This window comes from Nothoprocta perdicaria, unplaced genomic scaffold (genome assembly GCF_003342845.1).
Source record: "Nothoprocta perdicaria isolate Ctin4 unplaced genomic scaffold, notPer1 scaffold_14, whole genome shotgun sequence".
NCBI lineage: Eukaryota > Metazoa > Chordata > Aves > Tinamiformes > Tinamidae > Nothoprocta > Nothoprocta perdicaria.
The window spans coordinates 774,354-786,945 of record NW_020454538.1 but is presented as its reverse complement, the minus strand read 5'-3'; the positions used below and the strand labels follow the sequence as shown (position 1 = coordinate 786,945).

General features: G+C 50.9%; 1 protein-coding gene across 1 annotated transcript; it reads right to left on the bottom strand.

Annotated features, from left to right (window-relative positions):
* Positions 1–6,220: 6,220 nt before the first annotated feature.
* On the bottom strand, positions 6,221–10,897 carry CD8A (CD8a molecule). Its single transcript, XM_026034141.1, has 6 exons — positions 10,852–10,897; positions 9,853–10,221; positions 9,443–9,532; positions 8,402–8,515; positions 7,258–7,288; positions 6,221–6,474 (listed from the first exon to the last, which is right to left on the bottom strand). The coding sequence occupies exons 1-6, from the start codon at positions 10,895–10,897 to the stop codon at positions 6,420–6,422; spliced, it is 705 nt and encodes a 234-aa protein (XP_025889926.1). The 3' UTR covers positions 6,221–6,419.
* Between the last annotated feature and the right edge of the window lie 1,695 nt (positions 10,898–12,592).

Below are 12,592 nucleotides of genomic sequence, written 5' to 3'. Positions count from 1 at the left end.
TATGTGTGGAGAAAAAGGAGAAAAAAACCCCAGAACCCAACAGGTGTGTGACTTTCTGCAAATCTTGTATTCGCACTGAGTTTGAAGCAACTGGGTTGCCAAGTGGTGAAATCAACAATAAACGGGTGAGGATGTTATTTTCCATGTAGGTTTCCTAGTCGTGCTGAAAATGCTTTTTATCTTTTCTTTTGGAATGGCTTAGTGCTTTGGTTTTAAATGAAATTACATGGATTGTTTAAAAAAAAGGAAAAAAAGCCTAAGTGTAAATATTGCCTCTCTCTGACATCCTGCAAGTATTTTGGCACTAATGTGAACACTGATTAACACTCACAGCACCCTTCACTGCTTAGAAGAGAAAAACGGTGCCAGTATTAAAATAGCAATAAGCCGATGATTCAACCTAGATATTAGTGCCTTTTTAGAAAACAGGACCGCTGTGTTTTAAGTAATGCGTGTGTGGATACAAAGCCCGTGCTTTCCTGGCTGCCCGCGTGTTTCCTCGGTGGCTTGCAGTGCGGGGACTCCACCGACAGATGATGCCAGGAGCTCAGCCTCGAGCGCCGCGGAGCTGCGGGTCGTGGCGCTGGACGCTCCTCAGATCTCCAGGTTTTGGTTGTCGCAGTGGTTCTGCCGGCGTTTCAGCTTTGGTGCTGTGTGTTCCCTCCTCCCTCGGCCCAGGATAGCTCTGGAGACTTGAGAAAGTGCTTGCATGGGAAAAAGGGAGTAGGAATATGAGGTTTGAAATGCATCAGAAGTCCATATTTGTACTTTTCTCTATGTCGTTTGGGAACATCCGTGGTTGACGAGTGTTTACATACTTAATTTTAAACCTATGGGGATATCTGCAGTCTGTTACGCTTCTGGACCAGGTTTGGAAACCTTTAAGTAGTCCCTTGGTGCAGCAGGTACCTTTTACTGAGGCTGCTGTGCAATAAAAAGTTAAGTGCTGCATCTAACACAGTTCTATCTGCATGCAGATCTCTGGGCCATTTTGCATGTTGCACTGAGCCTGCAGCTGCTGATTTCCACCCTCTTATGCAGAATGTGTCAGAACAGAAGTTCCCTGGCAAGCAAAAGATCACTAATGTAGATGGGCCTTGAGGCAAGACATTTTTTGATTGCACTTTCATATAGAAGGTCTAGTTTAAAGGTGCCCTGTAAGTAATTTAATGGAAGTTATAAGTGTGATTTCCATAGCAGTAGCTTGATGATAGTGCTAGTTCTATGTCTATTAGTAGACCCAAGTTTTAATGTTCATTTCTGTGTCTTAAACAGCAAATCCATTGTGATATGTTCTTGGGGAGCTCTAAATAAATTGTGATATAAAGCATAACTAGATCTCCAAAACAGATATTAGGAAGTGGTGCATAGTGACCCTAAGTAGCTGTTAAAAGTTATGGGCCGTTTTCATAGCACCGTGGCCAAGTCTTTAAGGCAGAGCTGCTGACATTGCCATCCTGTTCAGTCCTCAGTGCTCACCCGCTTTGAGGGAAATATCTTCCATAAAGGAGGCTTATCCTGCAGTGACATCAGCTCTGTAAGTTGCAGCTAGAGACAACTGAGTAAATAATAAAGCAAGCTGAAAACCGATACCTTTCCCTCCTGAAACGTAGCATTAATTTCAGTCTTCTGGTGGTAAGTCAGGTTGCAACTGCTGGTATAGAAGCTGCAGTGAAAAATGTGCATTAGAAGGAATGAGTTAGAGCTGCTGGTCCCTGCTAACTTAGACCTCCCTCCCTCTTGTCTCCTCTGTTCTTTCTTCCTAACATTTTACAGGGCAATTGCTGCTCTAATTTGCAGGTTTTCGGGTATTTTATGACTGCTTAGAGCCAACTTGCCAGCTTTAACAGAGGAAAYTTACCTTAGCTCTTCCTTGCAAGGTTTGTCTTGTCTACTGCAAAATACTCCTTTCTGTGCTTACCACTGCAGTGGTAGATTGTGGTGGTGGTTGTTATTTTTGCTAGAAAAAGAAATCTTCCRTGATCTGTCCCCCTAAGAGAAGGCKGTGTAGGGKAAGGTGCTTGGAGAGTAGGAAAAAATAAGAGTGTGTCAGAGATGACCTGTAACAAATAAAGGTATTATTATTGCTATTAATATTTCTGATTTAATTCAGGTCGTAATACATAAATGTAAGAGAAGAGTGATCCTTAAAGAACAGTATATAGGAGAAAAGATGCATGAAAGCTAAAACAGCGACAGGAAGACTCGGTGAGGAAGGAGGAATCCAACCAGCTTCCTTCACCTGTAGAAATCCTGAAAATTACTTTTTGTTTTGGAGATTGATTTCCCTTTTCCCCTGCATTTCCTTTTGCTTGTGTTTATTTTCAGACCTGGTGACACTGCATTGGTTCCTTCCTTCCTTCCTTATCATTCTGGGTCATTTACCTTGRTGAAAAAGAAAAAGAGCAGGGAAAGATGCAAAGAGCATTTTTGATTCAAGTCTTTAGCATCATCCATGAGACATTGGCCAAGGGGGGACTATGTGCTAAATATATGCATACGGCTACTGCTTTTGTTTGACAGATTTTCTTGCAGGAACTGAGAGCAAATTGCATTATTTTCCAGGATTTCTARATGATACAATAGATGGCAGAAAAGCAGGTCGTCCAGGCTGATGTGATAACTCTCCCAGGACAAAAATCACCCTGTGTGTTCAGCAGGGAGAGCCCAGGCTCAAACCGGGCACTTGGGCTGCTTGTCAAGTAGGTTTGAGTCCAGGTGAATCAGAAGGAAGGCAGGGAGGTTGTATTGCACTCTTTGCTGTCCTTCCCAGAATTTCCTCTCTCTTTCCTTGCCTTTTCCGGACTCTTTCCTTCTCAAATGTTGCAGAAACACTTGCTGCATCAAGGATGTGGGGCCGTCTGAAGCTGCCCTCAGTTTTACAGAGCTTTTAGTGATGGGCTTGAATGCTGTTTTTCTTTATTAGTTGAGGTTACATTCAAATTGCAAATCACCTCTTTCTGCTATGAAGCATTAGCTCATACGGTGCTTACTTCTACTTCATGACTTTGTGAGTTTTGCTCTATTAGGTCGTCCCGGACCTCGGAGTAAATGCGGTCCTTCCCCTTGGCTTTGGAAATCCATCCTCATCTCCAGCTCCTCCTCGCCTTGCAGTGAGTAACCTCCAGAAAAGGAGTAACCTCCAGGAAACCTTCCCCCCAAGCAGTCCCTGTCCTTGGAGCTCCTTCTGGAGCCTCCTGCCAACCCTGGCAGCTCCAGCCTTTCCCCTGCACCCGTGAAGCCGCCCTGGCACCCACAGCCTCCTCTGCAGCTTATGAGCAAAAAGGCTGCTAGGTGCTGAGAGCCTGCAGAGCAGCAGGTTGCACCCTGGTGCTGCTCGCCTGGGCTCGAGCTCGCCCGGTCCTTCCTGCCCGGCTGTGCAAGCGGCAGCCCCGGCTTCCTGCTCGACCGCAAGCGCGCCCGGCTTGCTCGGAGCTTGCTTGGTTTGCTAGGTTTGCTCTGTGCCTTCTCGCACGGCGCCGCGTTAATCCTTCAGCTCTGCAGCTGGGGTGTCACCAGTACTGGCATTTGTGTCTGGTTACTACAATTTCAGCACAAAAGATGCGGTCTGGTTTTTTTCCTCCACCCCGTAGCTGATCAGTAGGGATGCAAAGGTAACTATTATTCTTGTAAAGAGAATCCAAGTCTTACTGGGCTGATTATAAAGTTTATTACTCATCTCTGCACTTCAGTGGAAAAGTTAGCAGATTTTTTAGGGCCATAGGTTTAAATGGGAGTAGATGGATAGAGTGCTGGCTCCAAAGGACCTGAATTTATTTTATTTATTTTATCTCTCAAATGCAGGTTGCAGTTGTGGGACTGCACAGAGGGAAGAACTGGTTGAGGAAAACAAGTGTTGCTTTGGGGAACCAGGSTTCCTTGATGCCAATAGTCTACTCATTTAAAGCCAACTTCTCCATAGCAGGCACATCCATGAGATGTGTCCTGCAATTTCGGAGTGTTAGCATGAGATCGGGATGTGACTAAGGAGAAAACCTGCTCCTTCTGGCACATCTGCCTCCCTTCCTGCTCCARGTGGCTCTTCTGCTTCTCTCAGGCTTCTGCTCTTCTGCAAAGATGATGTTGCTGTTTTGGGAGCAAAAGCTGAATCACAGCAGTTCACGCCATGGAGTATTGGTRCTGATTTGGTTTGCCTGTAAACACATCATTTCAACTGCAGTGCTTCACAGGCAGAAACATCCGTGAGGAAATGGAAGAACAGGCAGCTGACCAAGTTCCCTSTAGGTATCCTAGGATGGACAACAGTGTGTGCAAGGACTTCAGTATCCCATGGAGAGTCCATGCGCAGTGAGATGGAAGTGCTTTCAAAAGTCATTCCTCAGTATGCTTGTGCTTGCTTGTAATTCTCAATAAAACACAGAGCTCTACTGCCACATGACCTGCAGTTTGCAGCCAACCCAAGTATATCATTTGGGTGACGTGTTTAGAAGAGCTGGAGCAGAAGAGGAATAGCAGGATTGCAGAGAATGAGCAAAGTCTGAGAACTGATGGGTGTAGAAGGGAAAAAGCCAAGACTCCTTCTCTAAGGACGGGTTCTGTCCCTCTCTGCTCAGGAGCATTTGCCCCATGGAGGAACCTCTCTGTGTTGACCAAGGAGGGAATGACTGCAGCCCAAGGTCTGCTGGCAAGAGGACAAGTGTGAGGACAGAGGGTGCCATCATAAGAGTCTTCACAAACTGGATTAAATCTCCCTTMTTACCTGTTGTTACAGTGGACTGGCCCTGACCTTTGTGGTGAAGATGGTGGTGTTTGCAGCAGGTCGTGGTGGTTCGTGAGATACGTCAGCTGTGAGGCTTGATCTTTCCATTAGTCACCACATGAGCTGCTTGGACTTTCCGTTCTGAAGTTACAGACCTTACAGTTGAGTGAAGCATCACACCTGGTCTGCTGATTGGCTGCGGAGAGGGGTCTGGGAGAAAGAACCTGTTCTAGTTACTTCAGTTAGCAGGATTTCCTACTTTCTAATGCTTCGTGTCTGTGAATATTTAAAGCTTCGTGCTTTATTCAGCACAGAATCACTGAATCAGCAGCTGTTCTTCACCACATCAGCAGTCTTCAGGCCTGTCTTCCCAAGGGCCAGCCAGGTTAGGACCCTCCCTCCCATCCCCAAGTCCCCTGCAGCCCCAGTGCTTCCCGAGGCTCCRTATGGTGCTGCAGCCCTTCCACCTGGTCCCAGAGCAACCCAAGTCACGCTGACCTTCTAGCTACTGTCTCCCTTCCCTGTGTCTCCCTTGTGCTGTCTAGTTAGGTGTGGTAGTTGTGCCGACCCTGTGCCCCGTGCTCTGGGTGTCCCCGGGGTTGGACTAGATGATCTCTAGAGGTCCCTTCCAACCTCAACCATTCTGTGATCTGTGTGATTGTGCTTTGCTGATGGGATCTTCTGGAAGCTCTGTAAGTTGGAGGCCTAAATTCCAATAGGAATTTCAACAGCTCCCATTGTACAATAGCAAAGTTCAGGTTTTTGTGGCGGTGATGGTTCAGGTGGAGCATTTCTCGTGAGAATGTGACAGTATCAGCCCCTTGGCCAGGATACCTGAGCATTTCCAGGGAACCTCGTCCACTTTTAAATCCCCTGCACGGGACAAGAAGTTTCACTGGGCCCTGGGAATGTGAGTTTTAAAGAGATAATTTTAAGCTGTGATAAACTGCAAGCTGAGCCCTGAACTCTTTGCTCCCTTACCCAAGGCTCCCTCTAACCATCATTTATGTTCTTTTTAACTTTCCTGAGGGTAGGAGCAGAAGAATGTAAGAGACATGAGTAGTAATTATTGGCAATATTGGTTTATTTTTTTCTCAGTCCTTGGTCTGCAAAGGGAATAGGTATTTACGTTAAATACAGAGCTGGAAAAAAACCCATGAAACTCGTTTTGTCCTATCAGCTTCCCCCAAGCCGGTATGAAATATCCCTCTTAACCGGAACAAGCGGCAGAGACTTTCCCGCTGCTCMACCATCGCACCTGGAAGGAGCTCCCCATTCCCTGCTCGCGGGAAGCTCCTGCCGGAACGAGYGGAATTGTGGCCAGCAGCTGAACCAGGACAGCAGGAGGGAAGCAGCTGAATTCAGGGTCATGGACTGTAACCAAAGTAAAGCCTTTTAGTCGGCATTTACCTTCTTAGTGCAGCACTGAGTTGTGTTAGAGGAGTGAAGCCTCTGGGAGACGYGTGGCACCACGGGGAGAAGGTGGCTTCAGGGAGGGCTTCTATTTCCAAGTGGCAAATTTTCCAAGTTATTTTCCATTTCCGTATTTTCCACCTGTTTCCAAGTGGCAATGTTTCCTGTGGCAAATTCAACTTTTTGCYGCCTTTAGAAAGCCTCACTGCAAGTCCTGGAGCACAGGTCCAGCCTCCCATGGTGGCATCTCCGTGAGGACACTCCAGAAGCAGAAAGATGGAGCCGCTTATGTGCGTGGGTTTGGCGGGCAGGGCTGCGCCTTGGGCTTCCCCTTTACAGGCCTGAAAGGAAAAATATATCCGATTTAGGAAAACAGGAAAACAGGATTCCTGTCTGCCCTGGAAAATCAGTTAATTCCAGAGCTGTCTGTGTCTGCTTTACTATTTCTTGGGAAAATCTAGGGCCAGATCGGCCTCTGTGACTCTGTAAGCAAGAAGTCCTGTTAATTAGATCTGACAGGGGAACAAGGGGTGGAAATCCATGATCTAAATCCATAGAGATGGTTGAGATCTGTGCAGAAGGGGCTTCTGGTGGTGACAGTGCAGTTTATATCTAGTGCACGGACGTAACCTGAGGAGGAGGAGCTGAAGGGGACGGTTTGGGGAAGGAGAGGAAGGCAATAACCCCCAGGCCTTGGTGCACGTTGCAGCAAGGCTGGCAGCCAGATGTTGATCTGCAGCAGCCCAGCTGAAGGGCTGGGTGAAGCAGAACATGAGCTGGGGGCTCCCGTGGCTAAAACCTCTAAAAACGCCTGGTTTCCGAGCCCCGGGCGGTTGCTGCAGCCCAGCCTTGGGCTGCACGGAGTGCTCAGCCCCGCAGAGCGGAGCCACGCGGGACCGGGCGCTGTGTCCCTGCTCGGAAAAACACCCGACCCGGCTGCTTGCAAACACACAGAGAACCGTCTCCCCCGGGGTAGTCACCTGTGAGGTGCCCTCCCCTCCACACCAGCCTTTTTAGGGGCATTTAGGGGCTTTGGTTTGTTTTCGTTGGCACCTGCTCTCGTTAGCACTTGGGTGCGAGATGCTCGGGACCCCAAGGGGAAGTTGCCAGCAGCTGCCACTCACCGTTTGCACTTGCAGCGCCGCCTCTTGGTTCCTGAAAGGGAAAAGGAAGGGAAAAGTTTGAGCTCAGGGTGGCTCTGGGCTCGCAGCTGCGATGCCCCTGGCTGCCCCCTGCTCCCCCTTCCCTGCCCTTGCAAATGCGCTGTGGGATACCGGGATACAGAGCTCTGCCCAAAGCCAGCGTGTGCTGGAGGCGCCCGCCTTGGTGGAGCTGGATGCTCCCCTCCCTGTGGATGATGTTCTTCCCTGTGGCAGCACCCGTGCTGTTCCTGCAGGATGCACTCAGCCAGCGATCACGTAGGGCCGTTTATTTGAGCAGGAAAAGAGTGTCTGGGGGAGAAGCCTGTCCCTGTGGCTTTGCTGCAGAGAGCAGCAGCAGCACGTGGCTTCTTCCGTGAGGATCCAAGCCCACGCTGTGAGGATCCAAGAGGCAGAGCCACGTGCTCCTTCCTATGGCCGGGGGCCTGAGYGGCGTCTCGCCGGGCTGCGGAGCGGCCTCGCGACACCACCTTAYTTGGATTCACCAGTAAAGCAAGTGAGCTGAATTAAATGGAAAACGTTAATGAAATCAGCAGTTTCTGCTGGGGCTGAGAACTTCTGTTAAAAGAAAAGAGATTTCGGTGAGTGTTATATYGGCTGGAATATAAACTCACTGCTTTTTCAGGCAATCAGAGACGTTTTGGGTGTGAAAACCAGCAACTTTGGTGTTGCTGGAGGTTTTACCGAGCTGCTTTGCCTCTGCCAGGCTCTGGCCCTATGCGATGAAGTTGCCCTTCTGGCTATGGAGGAGTCCCAGCACTTGAGCTCGCAAGTCCCACGCTGAAGCCGCTACATTCTAGTTAATCAAAGAGTTTTGGGTCCTGCTATGTCTGTGCTTGATGCACTGATGAAGGTGGAACCTATGTAGCTTGGTGGAGTAAATGTTCTCTAACCTGTTGTCCTATAGTGTTGAAGCTCATGGATATTTCTGTCTAAATCTAGAGAGGAGGAGAACGTGGAAGCCTTCTTTAAGAGCGGTGCTCCCCTCCCCGCATCCCGCTTCCCAAGGGAGCGCTGAGGGAGCATTTGCAGAGTGTCTGCTGCCTGAAGGATGGGGTTTCGTGCCCGGGGACGGCCTGCGGCATAGGGGTTAAACGCGGTCCCTTACTTTGGCACAGCGCGATGGTGATCACCAGGGCAATGAGGAAAACCAGGCAGCTGCAGGCCAAGGGCACCCAGATGAAAATGCTGCAGGAGAAGTCCAGCGTCTCCTTGCTCGTCTCTGCAGGAGGAAGAGAGAGGGAAGAGGAGATGCCTGGAGACAGGAGTTACGGCTGGTGGAGTCACAGATTCACAGATTCACAGAATATTTAAGGTTGGAAGGGACCTCTACAGATCATCTAGTCCAACCTTCCTGCTCAAGCAGGCACACCTASAGCATGTGGCACAGGGYGGCATCCAGGCGGGTTTTGAAGACCTCCAGAGTAGGAGACTCCACAACCTCCCTGGGCAGCCTGTTCCACTGCTCTGTCACCCTAACAGTAAAGAAGTTGCTCCTCACCTGGAGACGGAACTTCTTATGCTTCAGCTTGTGGCCATTACCCCTYGTCCTATCGCTGGCCACCAGTGAGAACAGCCTGTCCCCTTCCTCCCTGCATTCTCCCTTYCTGAACTTATACATATTAATCATATCCCCTCTGAGCCGTCTCTTCTCCAGAGAAAACAGGCCCAGCTCACTCAGCCTCTCTTCATATGAGAGATGTTCCATTCCCTTAATCATCCTCGTTGCCCTTCTCTGGATCCTCTCGAGAAGCTCCACGTCCCTGCTATAGTGGGGTGCCCAGAACTGAACACAGTACTCCAGGAGTCGTGCGAGGTCCCGGCCAAGAGATCCCCATTCTCATCCGTGAGAGCGTTATCTGTTAATGAAGCAGAGGGTTCCCCATCCCAAACACAGAGGGTGGTCACCAGGGGGTCCCCAAGCCCAGCCTGGCCCTCATGCACCACTCCTGCGAACCTGCCCAGATGAGCATCTGCATGTTCCATGGAGCCAGTTCTGAGGAATTATCTTCCCTGTCCCCTCCATTCCYCAAATCTAGTCTGCAGGGGTTGGCGCTTGTCTCCTCAGCCCCAAGCCCCGTCTGTGGCCTGGAAAGGTGTAGGATGTGAGSACATGGGGACTGCCCTGTGCGCGGGCTCCGCGCGGTACCTGGCGCCGGGCTCCTCGGGCCGGTCTCTGTCGGGGTGACGTTGCTCCGGGCCGTGGGTGCCRCCGTGGTGGGTGCCTTCGTGGTGGTCACTGTGGGAGAAAACGGAGGAGCAGGACATGGAGTGAAGCACAGGCTGTGCAGCCCTGGCACCCGAGGAGGGTCCCAAAGCCTGGTGTTTCGGGGAGCTGGTGAGGGTGAAAAGGGGACGCAGCCCGGAGTGCTCTGAGGAGCAGCTGAGCAGCCTCTGGGAGGAGAAGTTCATGGGCTGTGAGATGTGCTGGGCTTGGAGGCAGGGACGGGGAGTGCGGGAGATGTGCTGGTTAAAAGAGGGATGGGATGGGATGGGATGGGATGTGGTGTGGTGCGGGAGGGTGGTCAGAGCAAACAGGAGGACAGAGATGTTGCTGACCTGGGAGGAAGGCAGCTTGGCCAGTGCTGAAGTGCAGCATTTGGTTGCTGTTGACAAGGCAGAAGTAAGTGCCCTGGTCCTGCTCCGAGAAGGACTTCACGACCAGTCGGAAGGAGCTGCTTTGCTTCGCTGCCTCGAAGCGTCTGGACGTTCGTTCATTGCCCTTGTAGGTCACTCCGGACAGGGCGTTGACGAACGCTATGAAGTGAAGGGAGCCCCCCGGGTCCTGCTTGATCCAGGACACCCCGACGTTGCTGTACCCCGGCCGACATTCCAGCGCCAGGCGCTGCCCTTCCCGGGGCTGCGTGATCTTGCCGTCCCAAAACCTGACTGCAAATACACTCCCTTGGCCCTGGATCCCACAGCAACCTGTGGGAGAGAGAGAAATCCTGTCTCCATTCACAGCCCTCTCGCCCTCGGCAGAAGTGCTTGGAGAAAGCGGTGTCCTTTCCGGACAAATCCCAGGGGCTGCTCCTTAGCCTTTGGGCAAGTGCAAAGGGAGCATCACTCCTCCTGGCTTAAATATTTCCCTTGGGTCCTTGCTGAGATCAAGCTTAGGGGAGGCTCAGCAGTTGCCCATCCAGTCTTTCAAGACAGGTCTCCCCACTCAGAGAAGCCCCTCAGGTGCCTTCTCCACGATAATGCCATTCCCCAAGGTATCTGAGGCGACTCCCTAATAATATTGCCTGGTGAAATCCCCATTTCCTCCCTTCCAGAAGGAATCATCTGGCTGGGCTCCCTTCCCGGGGACATAACGCTGGAGTCGCGCCGGTCACTGCCCTGCACGGATGGACGTGAAACTTTTCATACTTTCCCTTCACAYGCTCAACAAGCAAACCTGAAAGTTAGATATTTTTTCCTCTGCTTTTTCTTTACCCCCACATTCGCTACCTTTTTCTTGCCTGATCTCCTGGATTCAGACAAGGGGGCACATCCCAACCTCCCATTTTATTTACTCCTCCCGGGCAAGGTCATGGTCCTCCCTGCTTCCATACTCACGGAGCGCCAGGCTGAGCAGAAGGAGCAGCGAAGGGGACGGGGCCATCGGCTCCTGCGGTGCCGGTGCCCCAGGGCAGCACTGCTCGCCGCGCTGATGAGCTCTCCGCGTCGACTTGGAGCGCTCCGCCGCGCTTTGGAGAGGATGTGATGTCACCAGGACCCTCCTGGGACAATTCGCAGCTTCTGAGGCAGAACGAAATAAAAAGTCTCTGAAGAAATTCAGCTCCAGGTCAGTACCTGGGCTTGGTGATTTTAATTTTTCTTTTTAAAGGAGGGTCAAGAATTTTGCCTCGACCTCTTTGTTAGTGGTTAATACTGACGGCACTTGTGCTTGATATGGGGACAGCCGCTGCAGGCTGCTGTCTCCCAGCCTCTTGGGGGATCTGCATCGGGTCCAATTTCACAAGAAGCACCAAACTATCCCATCTTCGGGATGTGGATCCCAGGCTGCATTTCTTGGCAGAAGAAGACATCTCTGCCTTCACGTGCGTGCTCCAAAGTGGTCTAGCGTGGCCAGCAGAGCCTACTGGATCTTGTTAAGTACCAAGGAAGCGTGCGGAGGTCCCTCACAGCGCTCTCCATGCACATACTCCATAATGTCCGGGGGAAGGTGTTGCTGGCGGGCAGGCTGGCTCCCCGGCTGCCCTTGCTCCGCTGCTCTCTTTGCAGTTGCTCTTGGCAGCCTCTCCACGGTGGCTCTTTCATGCAAGGCAGCTGGTGTGTGTGAGGTGAAACCCACCGCGACAGCTCCGTGGCCTGGTCTCATGCCTTGTTTTTGAAAAAAAAAAACAACAAAAAAAACCCAAAAAAAACAACAAAAAGCATTTTATGCCCTTTGTTCCGTAGCCACGATGATTTCCGCCCTGCCTCCTAGGCCCTCCAACACCTTGACACACGGGGCCCRTGTTGCTGTCTCCTGGTGAGCGGGCCGGGCCCTGCGCTTCCTGCCGCGCTGCTCGGCACGAGGGCGACATTCCCGCCGCGCCAGCGAGGCCTGGCACTCGTGGCGAGCTTCCTCCTCCTTTCGGGGCTTCCTGGCTTTCCTGCTGTTGCTTTTTTGCTCCTCTGAGTGACACATTTTGTTACTCCCTTCAAGCAAACTTGGACGTGGGACGTGGGGAGAAAGCCATCCCTCKCCCTGAGCCATTTCCAGGTTAGATTGTGTATTGCCTGGGCTCCTCCTGTTTCCTTGGGACAGCTGGTTCTTTTTATCCTGACCAGAATTCATACGTCTCTTTAAAATGGGGCAAACTGCCTTTTGGAAGAGTCAGTCCTCATTTACTAGTGGAGTGTAGGCCAGGAACTTGGGCTCCATCGGTGCCTTTTAGCTTCTGAAAGCTGAATTTTCTTGTTTTCAGAGGTACTCCCATCAAGAGTCTTGGGTGAAGGTGCCCTATTTGCACCACTGTTACAACCCTGTGGCATAAAAACGAAATGAAAAAGCAATTTAGAAAGCACAGCCCACCTAGGAACCAGAGTAGGAATATCCACAATTCTCTTTGCTCAGCGTGGTTTGAATGGCCACGAACCTGTTGGCAAATACCTGATTTCTGGAGGATGTGGGGATATTTCTCTGGTAAACACAGGGAGTATTTATCTGCCCAAGTGCCCTCTGCCCTGCCTGTACGGTGGAGTGGGTGTCCTCAAGTGGCTTTAGTGATGCGATATACCTATAAAGCATGATAAAATCTGTATATTTGATCATGAATCAGTCTCCAGGTGCCGAGCTGCTGTGTTGGGT